General features: G+C 44.1%; 1 protein-coding gene across 5 annotated transcripts in view; it reads left to right on the forward strand.

Moving 5' to 3' along the window:
• Nucleotides 1-21,058, forward strand: part of LOC112455730 (synaptogenesis protein syg-2-like) — a 327,928-nt gene that overhangs the window by 284,633 nt on the left and 22,237 nt on the right. For all 5 annotated transcript variants that reach the window (XM_025017863.1, XM_025017859.1, XM_025017861.1 and 2 more), the window contains 3 exons: nucleotides 2,179-2,289; nucleotides 4,080-4,286; nucleotides 17,853-18,007. In XM_025017863.1, coding sequence (XP_024873631.1) covers nucleotides 2,179-2,289; nucleotides 4,080-4,286; nucleotides 17,853-18,007 — 473 coding nt within the window. The remainder of the gene's footprint in view (nucleotides 1-2,178; nucleotides 2,290-4,079; nucleotides 4,287-17,852; nucleotides 18,008-21,058) is intronic.

Here is a 21,058-nt window from a genome sequence, read left to right on the forward strand (position 1 = left end):
ATTGCTCAGAGAGAGCTTATCATGGATTATGTTAGATCACTCGATATTATAATGGTGCATTAAGTTAAAAGCGTGCAAACAGAGCCCTGTTTATTATGTTCTCGCGTAATCAATTATCCGGCCGTTATCCGTGGCACAATCCGCGTCGCTTGCAAATGCGAGAGGTCAAGTACCTCGTAGAGCACACGTTTTGATAATTTAGTTTGCGTTGCCGTATGTTAAGTTGATATTTTGTGGGTATTAAGAGAGAAAGAGGAGGGAGAGAGAGAGAGATTGCGGTTAATACCGAAGGATCCGCTAATATATCGATTACACTCGATGCAAAATATAGAGGGTGCGGTAATCCTATTTTCAGAGGTGCTTCACTCGTCGTTATTTCCGGATGGTATCGAATAACGTTTTCACGTCGGGACTTTCTCACTTGCATGATATCGTGACCAACGGCTTAACTTTGCGCATCCGTGTTAATCCAGTTTATTTCCCATTCGGTTCACCGGTTCAATTTGTTCTGCGAATGCGTTCGTCCAGGAGAATAATTATGAGAGAGAACGGATGAACTTTAAGCTCAAAATATCTAGGGCCATTACGGGCCTCTAAGGCCATGTCCTTAATTATATGTAATAATTACAGAAAAACGCGACTATTGCGTGTAATAACGCATCATATATAAAAGAACTGATTACGTAGCACGTCTCAACTATAGATCATAAAATTCGGTCAATTATAAAGTGTTTTATAAAGGCAAATTTTAGGAGTTTCGGTTAAAATTAAAATTGTTAAAAGATTAAAAGTTATTCTGGCGTTACGGAATCAGGTCGGGTTACCATCGATTTATCCAGAGCTCGTGAATTTTCATAGGGCAACCTGTTTCGTTTGGACGGACATCCGACATCCCAACCGCGACTGCAGCCTATCTTCGAGGCAATACGCTCGCCACTCACCTTCTGACGTTCCGACACGCCGCTATTTCCGATATTCAATTGCCAGCGTTTACACGCCACGATAGACCGACCCTTCCACCCATCCGCATGTCGGAACGAACTATACACGACCGGGGGATTCCCGCGTGACCCCCCTTACGTGCCCTTTTGATACCTCGCGGCGCATTGTTTCCTTGCACGCAAAATGCTTTATTGCGCGCGGTAGGTGTACGAATTACCGACATAATAAGAGGTTGCAAGTTATCTCGGTAGGATCGTAGCTGATACCAATCCAATTACGAAGAGCGCTCCTCTCGTTTGTGTTACAATATCTGAAATAGTTCCAGAAAACGGCATAAAAATGTACACGTTGTTAATTAACATATATTATTAACACAATCGAGATATGAGATGACCGGGTGGTGCAAAAGACGCCGGTCTCGCTCTGCAGCTTATTTCATCTTGCGGTACTGAGATTTGCCGAAATTTTCGTCAAACTATCTGGATCGCCCCTTCGTGCTGGCTCGCTCGTTCGCACGAGTTTCCAGTGGTTACCTGTAACACCTGTACACCTGATGCTTGCTCGACTATTCGTGCGGCGCTCTCGTGGCACGAGTATCATGAATTACTCCTCCCCGGACGCCGCTGACTTACATGGAAAGTTTCCTATCTGTGCTTAAATAGCTCGTAGTGGTGTCAGAGGCGGTCAAACTCGAAACCGCTCGAACGATTGGCTGCGCCGAGCGTTGTACCTCGACTGGAGAAAACGCGGTCGTATATTGGCAAAAGCGGTCAAGTTTCGAAATAACGTGGATATCTTTTACATGAGTATCTTTTCATCGCGATGAACTCGCGCGATGTGAAACTAACTCGCAAAATGAAAAATGAAAACTTAATTCAATTTATCAAGTTTTTGTAAATTATAATTATACTGTGCTATATAAGGCATCTATATCGTTTATCGATATACATTTCAACGCTGTAAAAAGCAAAAAAGATAATATTGTTAAATTTTAGATCGGCGTATACGAAATTAGATGAATTTTTGGAATTGCAGTCGGAATGCATTATATTTTATACGATTGATAAACGAAATTTATTATTTAAATTATTATTTTATTATTAAATAAAATTGTTTATAAATTTTCTTTGCATTTCTTTAAGTACTAATAGTCTAAAGTAATATTCATAATTTTTTGTATTTATCACGATATTGACATTTTATTATATTCGTTTTTTTTTTCTCTTGCTGTTATAGTACCGCCGCAGAAGCCGAACATTATCGACGAACGCGGAAAGACCGTCCCAGCGGTGGCCGGCCCTTACGAAGAAGGTGGTGACATGAGACTGCAGTGCCTCGTCTCTGGGGGTAAGTCCTACTTTCTATAATGAGAGACAGGCCGAATGAAAATACGTCTGAGTATTCTCTTTCGAAGCTGCATGCCCTCGTAAATACGCCGCCGGAAGAGCTGGTAGAATAATTGGCGTGACCGATGGGAATGAACTCTGTTCTGGATTCCTTAACCCGTTCTCTCGCCCGCGCATGTAAAACATCCCATCTCGTTCATCCCGGAGTCGTGTTATTCTTATTGTTAGTTATAGCATCTAATTAAGACTTCACATCATGACCGTATTCCGATATTGCGGGTAAAGAACGTTTTCCCGAACTTCGACGGTGTAGTCGCGAGGAGTTCTAAAAATTGCAAACGTAACCTTTCAGCGTTTTGTATTCTTTATCTCATCTGATAATTCTCTCTTTGATCTCACCGCAGTCATTGTAATAGGTCGATTACATCGTTGTCGTTATGGACGAAAACATCGGGATTTGCTGCGAAGAGAACGAATAAATATCATCTTACTATTACTATACCATATAGATTTTCTGAAACGCCATTTACCCCTTTCGCGCGTTTTATCTTCATGTAAATACAGAATTAAAAGAGTACCATTGCCCAGATCGTTAAACGCTTCGACAAAACGTCGAGTGCTTTAACAGCGGTCGCGGTGCATGCACTCGTTCGGCGCTCCCCTTTATTCTATTACATTTTAATATCCGGGCGCGCGCTGCTGTGTCGGCAAGGCGAAGGCAATAACGATAATAAATTTATTTTTATTACCTCGCATGCCGCCACCCGAGGGACACGACAGTGCTACATGCCGCTCTTATACCGCTCTCTTCACCACTGCCTACAATTCCACCACTTTGCTCCTACAACTGGCTCCTACCCCTCCGGTGCCACCGTTCGCGCAATCCCCCTTCCGCCCTCCGCTGCCGAGCGTGTTTTTCTGCTTGTCCCTCTCGAACAAAAATAGGTCCGGTAAAAAATAATGAGGTCGCTCCGGTACAAGCTAGACCGCCCCTCCGACTCGCCGCTTCCCTTTAACGGGATATTCACCCTCGGGGGATTATCCGCACGCAACGACCATTATGAATTATGAATTAACGCGCACCGCGCAGCCTACACCGATGTGGGCGGGCAAAGAGGGCAAAGTGTACGTTTATGCACGGAACTTGGCAGACTCTCGCGGACAAGTAGTAAGACAGAAAGGGTCCCGCGTGATATGTTGCACTGGATAGCGTGGCCGACATGTCGATGCCGTTGTAACGTGGTTTTCTTGCGAATAGAGCACCATTGCAATATCAAAATTTATATATTCTCGGGAAAATTGGAATCAAAGTAAATGATATAAAATGTCGCACTGAATAAAAATTTCACTGTCTCTATTAAGAAGATATTATCTAAAGGTAAAGTTATTATTATAGATACATGTATATTTTATTGAAATTTATATTAACTCTATAACGTGATATTTTCCAATAATCCAATATTAAGCGAGTACATATCAACTGGTACTTAAAATAGGGAAAATTGAAGGCATTATAAATAATTTTATTTTATATGTCTAATTGTTCGTTTAGATTGCAAGCGGTAAAGAACAGCATTCTATTTTAAATGCGCATATATATCTTCATTATTATTCAATTAGGATTACTGTATTATTATACTCGTCGGTATAGAAAACGATGGAAATTAAAGATTAAAAACTATGAACTAAAGTTAAAAAAAATGTTATTAAATTTTAATACACGAGGGTATTTGAACTTATCGACTTTTTATTTCTGACAAAACTGATGAATTTTATGGTGATTATTTTCAGGTCGCCCCGAGCCTAAAGTGAGATGGTGGCGCGGAGAAACGCTTTTAGATTCTAAAGATGAGCCGGGCGAGTTTCCTGCTCTTCGTAGGAACACCCTAGTCGTCAGAGAATTATCAAGAGCGGATCTTCATGCGGTGTTCGATTGTCAAGCATCCAACAACAATATCAGTCAACCCGTGTCGACATCGGTAGCGATTGAAATGCATCGTAAGTATATCATTTATCGCACAGCGTTTTTATCACATAATTGCTTCCATTTTTTTTTCTTAAATAAACTAGAAACCGATTTTGTCTCGGTGCGATTTTGATGATATTTATTTTTTAATTTCTCGCGCGACTTTTCCCAATTAAACATGCATAATTAATAACGCGTAAATATGAAGAAATTGCGTTCATATTATTAAATTGTGAAATATTATCGAATAAGCACGTCCCCCGTTTTTTACGCGCAAAGCTTAAAGGGCGGCAGATAGCTGAAACTCACGGAGCTTCGTAGTTTCTCGTTGTTGCGCCGTAGTTACAAAGTGTAACACCGCCTGCGGTCTCTCAGGAGGATAAATCCAAAGGGTACAATCGATCCGCCCAGCCGTGCCCGCCGCTTTCCTCTGTGAATCGGCGCAAAAGGAATGCATTTGCGAATCGGGCCAAAGGGAAAATCTGCGTTGTCGAGTAAACGAAGCTGAATACCGAAGCGGGAAAGTATTTAACCCAGAGCCTCGGCTTCGGCTCTGCAATCCCGTTTATCCCGCAGCCACGTGCCTCCAATTTTTTCTTTCTCTCAGTTTCGACGTGTTCATTCTCCAGTTTGGGTCACGAAGAAGAATCGCGGGGCAATCTTAAATCTGGCAGCCGAACAAAAAATAGTTAACTTAAGTTTTTACATGATGTTGATGTATCTCTTTTTGTCTTCTTTCCTACGGACTGTTATATTTTTGTTATCGTATAAAGTATGCAGTTGTCGCGGATCCGATACTATTTTGAGTTTAGACTGAATTATATATTATGCATACGAAAGCACATAGACATACATAATATTATTGTACGAGATTGATTTAAATTAAGACTCAGCTAGTCAATCCTGGCGATACGACGCGCAATTAATCGGTTGACCGAATAACAAATCCCGAATAATAAAGTGCCTCGTATTACCTATATTTATATAACAAATACTTCGATTCCCTCGAAATAGTCGAGCTAAGCACCGCTCGGCGACGCAATTTGTCTCGAAGTTACTCGAGACGGGTGAAACATCTCGACGAAATGGTGATGTGGTGAAGAGGGGAGAGAACAAGAGAGAGAGAGAGAGAGATGCGCAGAAAGGCGAGAAGCGCGATAGGGAAAGTGAGGCGAAATAGAATCGAAGAGCGATGCACCGAAGAGAGAGTCGAAACGCATAATGTTTCCCGGTGGAGCCCAGCGAGCGACGACGGGTTGGGAGCTCGATTCCGGAAGCTCTCGGATTTTTATTAAATTCCGAGGAGAAAGAGGGGCTTCGGGGCATCGGAGGTCGCGCGGAAAGTCATCGCGGTTTCCTTCGCTTTACCTCGTTTTCGTCGTGAAGCGACGAGCCGCCCCTAAAAGTGGCTCACCCCATTTCGCTGATGCTCATCGACAGTGTCGCGGCCTTATTATCTTTTCAGAATTGGATATTCCTTCCGCTTTTCTCGATGTTTCAAGCTCAACGGAAAGCTACTATCGCGTCCGCAAAGAGAATTAGTGGTTCTGGTAGAGAAAAAGCACTCTCCTCGTCGAAAGTATACGAATGTAAGAGCAAAATTCGTATCATTATAACGCGGAATTTTTTTCGCGTAATTTCGTAATTCGCGAGGGAATCCTTTCTGTAGCAGGAATGCACAAGAGAATGTAAATTTTTCGAAAAAAGAACCTTAAGCGCGCATTTGGAAATGCAGGAAACAAAGACGAAACAATGATGACAGTGAGAAACTTCAGATTATATAACACGCGAAATAACGAGAAAGCGACGACGCGAGCATAAGCGGAATATTAGCGGTGACGTTCGTTCACATATAACACCGTACATGACGAGGACGGTAATAAAAATGTCGATGGCACTCTTTGGCAAAGTGATAATACGTGCTCTCCCTACCTTAGGAAAAAAAAGAAAAAAAAACACGATTTTCATCGAGGAATGGAATTTACGAGAGGAGGCAAAGTCGAATGTTGGCGGACGTCTACTGCATTCGGGAAATTATCGAAAATCCATCCTTCTTTTTGTTCGCGAGCGAGTGAAGCCTTTTTATAGGGTGCGTGTATTTAACTGCGTCGTACACGCGACTAAACTGCGAGACGCGGACGATGAACAAAAGCGGGCGATTATTACGCGTGCGGCGAACGGTTTCGCCGACGAATGCTGTAAGCACGCGTCAATTATCATTTCGTCGTTTCGCGTTCACGGACAAGCATCCGGAAACCGCGCGCGCCGGCGGTCGTTCAATTAAACTCGGGGAGACCCAATTTTCCATCGTGCGTATATATGTACGCGCACCTACGTCCGCCACGCAAATTCAACGTTGCTGAAATATTCGAGTAATGGCGCGTTAGTGATGCGACCCATTATGCGTCTTCCATCCCGCGCCGATCCTTATCGTCCATGATTGGCAGAGTACCAAGCAACGCGTACCAAGCCGGCGTTCTCGCGGTAAATGAGCGACGAACGAACGATAGGCCCGGCACCACGATCGATAAGAGCATCGGACGTTCTTTTTTTCCCTTCCTCTTTCTCTCCCTTTTTTTTCTAGCAAGAGGCGTAAAGTATTAACGGCAGACTCCCCGCCGCGCCGTAACGTCATTCTGTCTAGTCGCGTACTGCGAACGCGATCGATGAGCACTGAATCCGCAACGTTGAACGTCACTGCAAATTGTTGCATACCGTGTTTTAGTGGTGATTACAATAAATCGCGTACGAGCACTTCGCTTTTTCGCGAAGTCGCTTTTATCGCGCCGTCCCTCCCTCCCCTCCCTTCCTCTCTCTCTTCCCTCTTTTCGGCATAAAAGCTCGACACATGCCCGTATCTTTTGCCGTATATCCGTCATGGCCGAGTGATGCATACTTGTCGTAAAAATATAAAGGCACGATGATAAAAACGCGAGGGCGTTTTTAGTGGAGTGCGCGCCTTATAGTCCGCGCGCATAATTACGAGCTCCCAACACAAGCCGTCTAAAAGTTGGCGAATTAAAGCGGATTTTGCATTCAATTATTTTTAATTGGGCGAGAGGAAGCTCACGCTGCGACGTGCCCGCGGAAAAAAAAGCTGCGATGCGCGCACGGAGGCAGGGAAGTTACGTCCCGCGCGGGATTATTAAGTGAAAAACGGTAACCTCGCGCTTACCGATATCGAGCGAACCGCGGGGGAAGAAGATTCGCACCGGACTCGCGGACGATAATTTGCGATTGTACTCGGCGGAATTGTGAGAGAAGAGAAAGCGTCACCTCGTTTCCAAAATCCGTCGTCTCGCATCTTTCGTAATTCATCGATGCGTGACGCGCACACACTCAATATCATTTACTTAACAATAACAGTTTCGATCAGAATAATTTTCGCTTAAATTATCACGTGTCTCCATCCGTCCTCGAGCTAAATACACGCGACAATGTCAAAAATACATACTGGACACGTAACTCGTACCGCGGCGATTTAACTCGGCCGTTATGCAAATAACTCCTCGCGCCGATTCCGCAAAATGGAGAGACACGAACGAAACGAACATAATTATCTGTGCCGGGCTGTTACCCGGTCTATCGGCTTTAATTTCCGCTTTACGTTTCGCCGAATAACGCAGGAAATAAGTGCACCAACCTCGCCGTGCACCTACGGGGGGGGGGAGAGGGGGAGGGCAGGGGAATATACGTATCTCTCAGGTATTATACTCGCGAGGCATCACACTCGTATAGGCATTACGCCACTCCACGGGTTTTATTGCCCGGCGTTAAAGCCCGCTCTTTCGCCGTGAGGCAGAGAAGAGCGCGAGAGAGCGGGCTGGCTTTCTTCCTCCGTGCACTTTGAACCCGGCGTCTCCGGCGTGCGGCCCCCGCCGTCGGGGCCGGGCCTGGGCTCCACCCATCCCCTTAAGCCGTCGTATGCCCGTGGCATGGGGACGAAGGGGTAGACGAGGGGGAGCCGCCTCTCTTGGATTCCGCAAAGGATTAAACCTCATAAATTCCACGGAGCACTCCGTGGAATTATCGGTATGCGGCCTTACGTCCGCCTCTCCGCCGCCTTTTACGGACGACTCGACAAACGAGAGCGATTTCCACGCGACTTTATGCTTTCTATCCCCCCCTTCCACCCTCGCCCCCCCATATTCAATCCCCGTCTTCCTCTCGTCTCCGGTTAGCCGGCCGTGCGATTCTTATGAACATACGTTCGAGGCGTTATTTGCATGACTGCACGCCGGATGGATCGCGAATCGCGGACGAACGAGAAAGTATTAACGCCGCGAAGGTTTTCACGACGCGGAGTGGTGCGGAAAATGCAATTTCCTAGCCGCGAAAACTCATCTGGATCCCGCGTTGTTGCAACGAAAGATCTACCAGCATTCTATAACAGATTGAATTATGCGCGCTAAATTGATGATAGATTGGGTTTTCTTTGTCCGGGAGGGAGAAAATAGATGGGATTATATTGTGCGATCTATTCCAACAAGAAGATCAAATGAAGGAAAGTGGAAAAAATATATTTTTTAACTGAGTTTTATAGGGAATGCTATATAAATGCCACGCATTTTTTTTTCTTCCAATATAGAATAGTCCATATCTCATAACAAACTCAATTTTTAGATACAAAAAAAGCAAAACTAATATTCTAATAATTGGATAAATAACAAGAGATTCTCGATAACAAAATTAACAAATAACAAGTAAAAAAAAGCTTTGAAAATTCAACGCGATTGACGGTGCGCAAGTCAATGTTACACCTATCCCTAACAATCGATAAGCGATGCGGTGATGCGGTAATAATTAAAATGATCTCACGCTCTCCGGCGAGAAATAAATGAGTAAATTCAAAATTTGGTGGTCTAAAAATAGCGTGATTTTCCGCGAGAAAATCCAAGTAACATTTATAACAAAATTGTGCGTATTGTTTTTAGCATAAAATATAATGTCAATGTTGCAACGTTTTGATATTATAAGGGAAATCAAGGCAACCACGTTGCGACCGGATCCGTGCGATTTATGGACGAAAAGCATTTCCGACATGCCTATCGAAGAGTAAATCGATCTGGCCCTTCGGTCAGCTAGCAAACGTTTCATAATAAATAAACCGCGGCCGTTAATATGAACCGTGACAGGAGGGTGCGCACGAACGTTGCGAAATAAATTATCAAAACGTACCGCGCGCTGAACGATGGCCGCGTGTATAACGCAGTTTAATCGCGGATCATTATTATTTCACGGTTCATCGAGTCTTTCTGCGCAAATTCCGAAGTACCGACCGCCAGTCGGTACATCGCGTGTCACATTCAGTTGTGTACCGTGGTTTTGAAATCCCATTATTCCGAGAAAATTAATATTTAACGCTTGCGCGCTCGAAAATCGTCGCATTTACAAATGGAGCGCCCGGTAATGGCATATTTTTCCCCTGCAGGGGTTTATCGCCCGAATTATTTTCATCGGAACGCACGTTCACTGGCAGCTGTGAGAAATGGAAATAAACCGCGCGAAACGTAAAGGGGTGGCCGATACGACACGCGGCGCGAAATTAAAATAATTGCGAATATTTTTCGATTATTCCTGTCGCGCACTAATGCGAGTGTCGCGCAGTGAAATCTCGTAATGATAATTTTGTTGGAAACTTCTTCACCGTCGTCGTGCGGTTTTAAGGAAAAAAAAAACTGTATTCATTATTCGTCGGAGTAGTCGAGAAGTTCGAAGCTATTCAACCGAACCGTATCTTTTTTCTGCTAGCCAATCGTAAAGTACGGCACCTTAAACTTATCTCTTCGCCTTGCAGAAGTAATGCTTTTTCGTTTGTCTTAGGTTCCTTACGAGCGAGCTGTTCAAATGTTTATACGCTTTTTAAGATATCTTGAACTCGCTTTATCTAAAAGTATTTACGTTGCGTAAATGCGTAATGCCCTACTTGCAAATGACATAAATATGTATTGAATATCTACATATATGTATTAATACATTTTTTAATATTCTATATTTTAATATACTATTTTTATATTTGGAAAGATAGTATTTATATTTTATTCATACGGCTACTGATGCATGGCATTTTCTACATAAAAATATTCTTTATCTGACATTAATAATGCATATCCGTAATTAAAAAGGGAACGATCCCTCCTTTCACAATTTTATATGTTGGTAATCCGAATCGATGGAATCGGACGTGAGGTGAAAGGTTTCAATCTTGCTTGCGGAAGAAAGGTCAACCTTTCATTGGGAGGAAGGGTGAAACTCAAGAAGATTAATGTAATGAATCAGTCTGACTAACGTTTGATTGAATCTGCCGTGATGTTCTGGGCTTACAGGGCTAAGTTGATACTCTTGTCTTAACAAGGGTCGATTCTTTTTCCATTTCACACAGCTTTTATCTGATGAAGTATGTACCTCCGACGGATCTTATATATAAAGGATCATTTTCGACATATGAATCGCGTTAAACGAGGTTAATCGTGCGAAATTAATCCTTCGCGATTCTACATTGGGTAATATACTAAATATTTAGAGTAACGATATTAACCGTCTGTATGATTACCAACTTGCATATACACACATTCGAATTTAATTAGCTGGAGCTATAAGCGGTCACTGCACCAAAAAGCCGAGCGTAATGTCGAGATGCGAGCGCAATACAAATGAGGGATTATCAAAAGCGAGTGAACGCGGACAGCGACGAAACGAAATCACATGTACGTTTTATCGCTTCATTAAAACGTGAAACGGAGGAAAGATAGCGAGAGAGGTATAGAGATAGAGTAGAATTACACGCGACAGAATGGCGTCGCCGCCACAAGCGAGGATGGAAACAGAAGAGATTGAGAACGTATAATATGGAGGTGATAGAGGTTCTGAAGAGGATGAGAACGATCTTGGGATTGAATCGGCGCTCTCGAGGGGAATGGAGAACAAACCCGACACTAACCTACCTCGCTCGGCCCGGCCCGGCCCACCCCAACCTAATCGAGCCTGACTAATTAGAGGGCAGGCTGGTAATGGAGTCAGCCAGCGAAATTGGGTAACGGTGGGCCTGATTTACAGTGCGAGAGACTTGGAAATTGGGCGCCGAAGGGTGTGAGGGTAAGAAGGGGCTCGCGACGAGCGGAACAGAAAAGCTCGCAGTGGATCGTGGGTGAGACGGAAAGAGAAAGGGAGAGAGATGAGAAAAAGAGAGAGATAAAAAAATCGGGAAAAAGATTGGTAATATCGACGAGCGCTAGCTTTTGGATTGGCCGTTGGTGATCAGGTCGCTTTCTACGACACGGCTCAAGCATTCAGCCGCGCCGAGCTGATCTTTCAGGTCGTGACGTGAGGCGGGTGAAAATCACACCGAGCGAGCCCCGGAAATCCGCTGGAACTTTTAATGGAATCGGTGATTTTTCAATGCGGCTCTCCTTCCTAGAGCGCGGCTGATAAGTCGCGCGAGACAAAAAGATCCACATCGATGGGATTCACGGTAGCCATTTTCGATAGGGGACGTCGCGCTCGCGCGCGCGGCGAGTATTCATGGAATTGAAAATTGAGAAACTCTTCGGGGAAGAGTTTCGCTGGGAAGCCGGCTCCCGGGAGAGGAGATGTGCCCGTTTTACTCCCCCGTCCGATCAGCGATTGTTCGGTCGTTTTTGCGGCTCTCCCGGGCGTACTACGTCGGCGAGAATCCGCGATATCATTTTCTGAGATTAGGCGCGATTTTTTTTTATTCGAGTCTCTTCCTCTTTTCGCCCTGACGACGTTACTTTTTCAGGGAGACTTTTTTTATTTCTGTATAAAGATTGTATTTATACGGACAAAATGAAAATGATAGTCAGAGACAATAATAGTATATATTATTTGTCCAAAAATACCAAACACTCTGTTTGTTAATCCATTTATATATCTATTTATGTATTTGAAGTTCCCTCAACACAGACAAATATAACCAATATAGAATAATAGTGGGATGAAATTTCAGCTATTCTATATTTGTTTCATAAATTTTACGTATAACAAACGTTTCCCGGAAAACCGCGACTAAATTAAATAATAAATGAATTTACTATTAATACAGGTTTTATTAAAAACTCTATTTCGGGTCTAGATCTGGACGTAGAGACGTAAATAAGCGTCTTTATAATTATATCGTTTTAATCGACTTAAAAGTCATTTCCTTCTTAATTCCTCATATTTCTCTGTCTAAGCTTAATACAGTTCGTAATCATTTCGAAATCAGATTGCCGCAGCATCAAAACTCGACCTTTTACAAAGTTCTCGGCTCCGTTGGTAGCAAACGACGTTACCCACGAGAAATGCATAGAAATTCACAAAGGCAGCGGCAGCGCAACCGCGTCGAACGAACGGGAAAGGAGCCGTACAAAGGTAGTGAGAAGGGGATAAAGTAGAAATACGAGTCGTGCGCGGATAGTTAAGGGCCACTACGAGATGGCCTCTGCGTTTTCCTCTGTGATATCTCGTAGCGCGATACGAGACCGCGACGACTACCATGACGACAGGACGCTAACGGGGAAGGGTAAAGCCACCGATGGGAACGGAAGGATAGCCGAGCAAACCAGGCGAGAAGAAAGAGACGGCGGGGAGGAAGGAGCGAGAGAAAGAGCGATGAAAGAGGCGCAAGTCCTCGAACTGGGCTGGAGGCCTTGATTGTATACCGGAGACGGTGCTTTTGAAGGAGACGGGAGAGCCCTCTCAGACTATGACTGAAGTCGAGTGAGTCTCGTGTGACCTCGGGACAAGGCCGCGTTACCCGTGAACAATCCGCAGCCGTAGGAATGCGCGAGCGTATATATGAACGCGATACAACGACGGCCGTGCATTTACAAATGTTTCCCTCGGTCCGACCCTCGCTTCTTCCTTCTCTCGCCGACCTAACGAGAGAGCCGTAAATGTTCCGAGAACCGAGAGGATCCGTGATGCAGGATCGCCGAGCGACATGCGGGCGTGGCGAGGAACGTTCTTGATTAATGTTATTGGTGATCATTGTTGAGCGGGATAGATGCTGGTCCAGAGGGAGCATGGAATTAAGGAAAGTGGTTAGGACACTCCGGACGTTCCCCGCTGCAAGTTTGTCACTGTCGCGCCGACGGATCGGCCACCGACAGCGTCTACGTAATTGTTTTTGATCCCCGAGAACGCTGCGCGACACGCACGAGGACGAGTTTCGGGTCCTACGAAGAAAAAAAGACAGTGAAAAACGAATGTTATAACAATAACCGCCAACGTCTCCTATCGGGATAAATTACGAGCGTGTTCATTGCACACATACGATATCTGGGACGAAACTTCCGCGTAACGTTAAATTCTCGGGTTTCTCGATTTATAGAACGTACCGTGCGTACCGGAAAATACTGCGAGATAAATAAATTACACAAGTGTAACATCGATACGCGCGTCCGTGGGAAACTTACACAGGCGCGGCCGCAATCATTTCACGGATGAAATAACGAGTAATTGGTTTACGAACTCGGCCATTGAACAAAGTTTCTAGAAACTCCCGCGTTTTCGATCAGCGTTACATAGAGTTTCATAACACGCGCAATGGCTAATGAACGCAAATAAAAGCGCAGCCGCGACGACGCTTTTGTAGTAGGACCCGGGCGAAACGCATCCGCCGCCGCATCAGCCGCTCGCGTGGCCTTGTAATATCGCGAAACTTGTCTTCCCCGGAGTTTAGAGCCGAATGGGGCTTTAGACAAGGGGGGGTGGACGTATTTCGGTGATCGAAATTGCGCTGCGATTCAGGTTCACAATGGCCGCGATTCCTTGCAAACAGAATCAGAGTCGCCGCTATTAATTTGTCCGCCGGACTCCCGCCGCTCCGCTCCGCCCTGCGCTGACGCTATTTCGCGGACTCTTCATCTACGTAGTTCGAGTTAACTTCGTCTTCCACTCTATTCAAACAGCGTCCACGCTCAGTCGGTCTGCCTCGCCTACTCATTAGCGTCCCTCCGTCCGTTACTACTAATGCACGAGAGTCGGCCAACAAATTTACACGACGCGTTGCTGGGAGTTACTCATTAGAGCGCCAATGCGCACAATGTAATATTGCAATTCCGCAAACTTCAATGCTAATTGCAAGTCTCTCCGCGCAGTCGTGTTCATACATAAAAACAGTGTAATTAAAAAATCGGTTAATGTTTTCTCAGCGCATCGAAGGATCACGTTATCACGATATCAGTTATTGTCTGCGAAATATTAACCGCATACTGACAAGGTGGATACGTTATTTTAAAACGAAATGGCTGAACTTTATGTTTTTATAGAGTGAAAAAGCAGATGTGTAAATTTCGAAATGTTTCCCGACGTTTAGCGATGCGTAGCTTAAATGACGAAGTTTAAAAGGCACGGTTGAATGGAAGTATTTTAACATGCATCTTTCATAGTGCATCATGTTAGGACAGCGTCCTGTCCGGGGATGACACACGGTGTTGCCAGCCTCACGTTGAAGGGGGATTGTTTTGCATTTTTCGCGGCGCGCGGTAAAAAGCCAGCGCTCGTCGCGGTCGCGCGGAGCGCGTTGCACGGCCGGAGCCGTTTCGGTCCATCTACGTAACATTATTCGCCCGGATACGGAGCCCCGCTCTGTTTTTCCGTGCGTGCGCTAGTACATTTGATACCTACAATCTTTTTGTCTGTAACTTTGCATTAATCCGGGAAACGTAATAAAGCGAGTACGGATAAACAGAGAGAGGACCGGCGATGGCGCGGTGGACTCGCCAAAAACTACCGATGGTGGTGCAGGATGTCCGGGCGAAAGTAGGCAGCCGGGATATGCAAACGCGACCGTAAGCCCCGCCGGATTAAGCACGGACGTATTTTCAATTCGCGATAACAATAAGTTCAACCTCGTCCGCTCGTTCGTTACTCACCCACTCTCTCTCTCCTCTCTCTCCTCCCTCTCTGTTTTTTCCTCACTCTCTTCCTCTCTGTTCTCCACCCTTTTTCTTTAACCCCTTTTTGCACCCCAATCTCGTTAGTATCGTTTTTATTCCGTCGTTCCGTGCCTCTTACCTGAAACGTGTCGAATCCTTTTGCGACTGCCAGCAATCCCAAAGAACAATCGTCCTTGACGCCCATCGGGCGTTCTTTATTGGCGTTATTTACAGCTTGTCTGTCTAAGCAACTTCCAGAACTTTGTAGGTATGTGGGGATATTATACGTTTATTATTATCGTAAAAATAATAATTGTCAGAACCGGAATTATCAGTGTTCTTTAATATCGAATAAGCATTCGATATTGCATTCCGATAGATACTTTACGTTGTATTATCGGTTTCTTATAATAGTCCATTTTCTCTTTTTTCAATGGGTTCCAATTAAAATTTTATTTTATGAGATAAAACGAGATAAAGTCTCGTTTCTATTTGGCCGAAGATACAGCTTCATTATGGAAATGATACAGAATTTTCTGATCGAAAGTATAATACTATTAAAACAACTATTAAAAAAGCTCCATTTTAAACTAGACGTTATATGCTTGAATGACATTTTTTTCTAATTTATCAATTGTACGATATTAAAAGATTACTAGTTTAACATGAAAAAAATCCTAGAATTTAAATATCAGCTGGAACAGTCGTCACATTTAATCATAATAAATTATTTCTCATAAATAGATACGTAGTGTCTCATAAAACGTGAACGTCAGTAAGTGTAAAAATTATTAACCACTAAATTTGCGGTAAGCGAAAAATTGTCTAATGAATCTATAGGAAGGCGGAAACATTATTTGTTATAAATCTGATCCATGCGCGAAACGCATCATCCATCAGACACCCATTAGACCATCGGTGTAACCACGACACGTTCGCATGCTCGATGGGCACTCAGTGGTCATCTAATGGACACCGCCGACGCACTTTTTCGCACGGCGCTATTCGTCATGACCATCCGTCGCGTGTATACAATACAACCGGCGAAAAAGCTGACGAACGTTTATACAACGTGAGAAGAATGTTGCTCCCTGGTCACGTCTCTTTCCTAGTCCACTCACGTAACGACGAGAAAGCAAAAAGCGTGCACGTTACTTTATTCGTAATAACGAAATAATAAACATGAGAAAAAAAGGGGACGAGATAAAAAGACTCGACTCACATAATAAGCACCGTGCCAGAAGGGCGGATGAAGGGAGTTACTAATTTCTGATTAGCTTGCAAAAATTAAAGCCGAAAAATTCTCTCCCGTATTAAAAGAAAGATTTGCTAGATATGAAATCGCGATCGGGAGTAAGATACAGCGTCGAAGAGGCCTTGAATATCCGAGAATCTAATGGTATTTAAACAAGGTTGAAGATCGGAAAATTGAATAGCGTTCAAGAACGGAATTACGATGCCGCATTCACCGCATGAGCACGGAATTGCGTGATGCGAATATGCAACACGATTGTATAGACGCTCGAGTGCCGGCAGCTTATGCTGGTAATCGTGCTTTTAGCACCAATGCCGATTGAACACGATGAAGCGGCGAGCGTGATTGTAGCCGGTAGATTAAGGTAGCGAAGGTGAAGGTAATGGTGGACGCGGAAGCGCGGGGAAGAGAGGAGAATTTTTCATTGGAGTCAAAAGTTCGGCGTACTGAAAGTTTAATTCCAGACTCTCTGGGCGTGGTGCGGCTTGAATGAAAAATCTCTCCTCTGCCTTTACCGCCCGCCCCGCTCTCTCCTCCGTCCCTGTCTGCCTCCGTCGTGGCCGTCGCGCTTTCGCGCTTTTTCCGTATCCCGGCACAGCGAAGAAAGACGTTCCTTTGCCGAACCGTTGCCGATTAAATTCGATGGAAGGGCTTGGTGCGAGTGATTTAGCCGAGACTTATTTCGCGGTTGAATCGAGCGACTAATACATCGACACTTTCATCCAGGTTTCCCCCTCGTCGAGTTGTCAATACCGCCACTTATCGTGACGTCTTTGCGAAGGCAATTTAATGTCTCGTAAATATTGCTAGTGTGCGCTTCGCTTATGAGATTTTTAAGTAACTTGATTTCTCGTCCAAAATGGATTTCCGTTAAAACGCGGATTTCCTAGTGTTGAAAACACCGTAATTTTTATTCATTACAATTAATTATTTATATACATTGGTTTGATAAGATTTTTTACATGTATTTCCTTCGAGTCTAGTTAGAAGGGGAGTTATTAGCATTATCTTAATAGGAATTACTAGTATATAATCGTGGAGACAGACATCGGAGCGTTGGCAATTACGATTTTGTAATACCCTGCGATTAGGCTAAAGATTGATGTTTAACTCCATTTTGTTCGCACTATTCAATACTTGTCTCAATTAATCAACGTGAAACGCCACACGTACGTCCACCAGCCTTAATCTATGAGAGGTGCGGTCCGTGCGAACGCGCGCGCCACTGCCCTCCCCCGAAGCTATCAGAGTGTAGGTTTTGCGGCAATACGTTCGGGGTGGTAACTGCAGCGGTACCACTCGTTTAAAACGCATTAGGGAGGTAGGGGGCGGACGGTACAAGTCCGTGGCCACTCTAAGCACCGCAATTCCGCAGCTGCCGCAATTCTTGTTCGTGCTTTTTGATCAAGCGCCATCAACGCCCTCGTACGCTTTTGTGATCGCGCGACCTTTTCCTGTTTCAGTGAGGCCACTGAAGGTGACGATACTCAGCAGCGAGCACGCGCCCCTCAGCGCCAATCGGAAGTACGACATTAATTGCATGACAGTGGGTTCAAGGCCGCCAGCCAAGCTGTCCTGGTATATGGACGGCAGGAAGCTCACCAATTCCACGGAAAGGGTAAGTCTCTATAGCTGATACGCTCTATAGCTATATCGATACGTGCGATGTAGGTATAGTTAGAATCTCAGTCTTCGGGGAAAAGAAATTCTCACTTATTATTAGATCCTTTATTTTACGACTGCACTTTATTACAAATAAAGTGCAGTCTAGACACTTGTAACCTTTCAGTGTATTTTATATAAGAAATATTTCCTACAGATGTAATACATCTGTTTCTTTTCCGAGAAAAGATAATTTCTTATTCCAAAGCACTTAAAAAATTTGCTCAGCAAAAATGTTAACTCATATTTCTTGATATTACAATGACCACTCCATTTCGGCATTCACGGTTTCACGTAACCGTTACGAGTGCCAAAAAACCCTCGATAATCGATACTCGTTTCGGATTCGATTGATAAAATGGTGGTTTCGCGCGAGTAAAGTTGTGTTGCGACAAGTGTCGTCGGCGCAAATAGTATAACAGAAAGGGAAACAAACGACTCGAGCCGTGAAATAATTTCCTATCCTGCCTTCGCCGAAGCGGAACAAAAAAACAAAATAATTCATCGTGGTTTGCACGGCTATTTCCTCTTCGCCATTTAATTCGCGCTACGCTAATGGTATCCGTCGATAGCGAGGCGATCGATCTCCATTATCTCCTCTTCGCCGATCTTCTATATTTGCAATATCGCGTATTTCGAAAGTATGAAATTCTTATTCAGCGGAACTCTTACTTCGTCTCAGGGACGAAGTCACGCCAACCCTGTCGCGGAATGATTCAACGTCGGCGAAAACACGTCGCGTCCCACATAGCATCCGCTCCCCACGTATGAACGAAAAGATGACGCTATTAAAAAAGCAGCATTCCGTTGAGAATTAACGGTCTGCCGGGTCGAAGGAGAGACTCAAAAACCCGCGCGTCTCCGCGTCCGAGGGGTGCGCGAGCTTCTTCTTCGATCTGTGTTCTCCGCGAAATCACTGGCATTAACGCCGGTATCGGTATTTGCATCGTTGCCATTAAGCATCCCCTCTGACACGCCATGGCGCAATTACCGGATAGCGGCGATGCTTTCGTGATCTCGCGCTCTCGCTCCTATTCACCTCGGGGCTCGATGCCTCGTCCCTGTCTCGCGCGCGCGTGCCCCTTTCCTCCCTTCCGCCGCGATCCTCTCGCTCATTCCGGACGACGCGGAAACTTCTCCGTTATACGTACTCGAACTCCGGCGTACGAACATCGATCTACGCCCTTCTTCCGCGGCGAACTCTTCCTGAAACGTGATTCTTTGATTCGCCGCGCTTCTCTCCCTCTCACCTCCGTTAAACTGCATTTCGAATTTCGATACACACCCCGCTCGTCTCGGGCGGTATGTAAGTTTTAAAGTGTTCCGTTCAGACTGTAAACGTACGTAATTGAATCCGTCATTCCACAAAGTGAATCGACTCGTTTTACGAGCGAACAGAAAAACTTAATTGCTCTTTTTCATAGTATAATATGGCGTCAAAATGCCATATTATAGTCCAGATTACACCTTTTGGCTTTATCAAACTTAGTTGCAATGTATTTCATAACGTTACTTATATTGTAAAAATTAGTTTATAAATGTAATACACTTTTATATATTTTAATATATGCAATCGAGCAATTTGCGATAGAATTGTGCGGTGGAATCTCCGTTTTTTTTTTTGCCCCAATTAATCGCGCAAGTCGAGCAATGATAAATGCGATTTCGAAATGGCGTTAAGTAAGCCTCTTTGACCTAAGAGCAGGACGAAGTTATCTAATACATAGACAGTATAGTACATATGTAGCTGAAGTGATGGCTACCATCCATCATCCCACTACTTGTCAATAGTTCTATGACAGATCTGAATGTTGAGAGAGATATATAGTAGCGGGAATAGAAACACAAGCGCGCACGAATGTATTTTACTAGTTTATTATTATTGCTCTTCCTTCTATTTTTTTTCTTCTTTCATGATTGAGTGTTTAGCTCATTACTACAAAAGATAGTAATCCCAGATTTTATTAATCGCTGACATTATTTCTGTAAATTTCAAACCGATAGTCGTTTCATTAAATTTAGAAAGATCTCTTCCGGTTTGATATTTAATCAACCTTCGTTAGACTTCTGAGAAATTCCAAATTATTCATAAAATGGAAAATAAAGCTTATTTGGATATACTTTATAGGTTAATCATTTCGTATTGAACACAATTCTAACTTATTGTTAAAAATGTACGATTAAGTCAAAAGCATCACTTTTTATCTGGGTCGTTTCGCGCAACGATGATGAAATTGCCATTGTACTTGAACTCTCGTAAAGCATCGATTTATCATTATATCTGTTGAACGCTTTTACCAGAAAATCCTTCTAGAACGCAATTCGTCGGATGAAATCGAAACGAGCCCTGGAAAGTTAACTGTATCTACTTCAATTGTTCTCCTCTGTCATTGTCTTATCCATGATGCTTTAGAAAAATTCACAGAGATTTCTACGAACGCGATTTCACGCGCATTATTTGAACATCTTTACATTGACGAACAGCAGTTTTGTCTTCTTATTGAATTTACGTAATAATTCGCGCAATTTTAAAGATATAAAAGCCATGAAAAAAGTGGAAATTGTCCGATCGCAGAAATTCGCAATAAATTATGACGGAAGAAAACGCTAAAGAGATACACGATCTCCGTGCACGGGAATTTCATGTAACGTCATTCTCTCGCCGGCCGGCTATTTCGTGCATAATCGAGATGCAGTAAAACTTTCCGAATGAAAAATGAGCGCAGGTACGCGAGAGCTCCGGTTACGCCGCCGCTCATACGCGTGGATTTTGCAATAACGATTCGCCGATTCGATCGGTGTCGCGCGACCGGCCATGATCGACGATGATCCGCTAGTGGCGGAGATCCAAAGGGCTGATATTTTCCGCCGCAAATAACGATCACGTTGTTGGTCGGTGCTAGGCAGGCGGCATCCAGTTCTGACACGTTCGCGCTATCTCGCGTTATACGTCATAATATCGCGGTGTCGAATGAAGTTCGGTACTGGTAGACATATCGAGGCGAAC

The sequence above is a fragment of the Temnothorax curvispinosus genome, unplaced genomic scaffold (genome assembly GCF_003070985.1).
Source record: "Temnothorax curvispinosus isolate PA1 unplaced genomic scaffold, ASM307098v1 QBEX01006326.1, whole genome shotgun sequence".
Lineage (NCBI taxonomy): Eukaryota > Metazoa > Arthropoda > Insecta > Hymenoptera > Formicidae > Temnothorax > Temnothorax curvispinosus.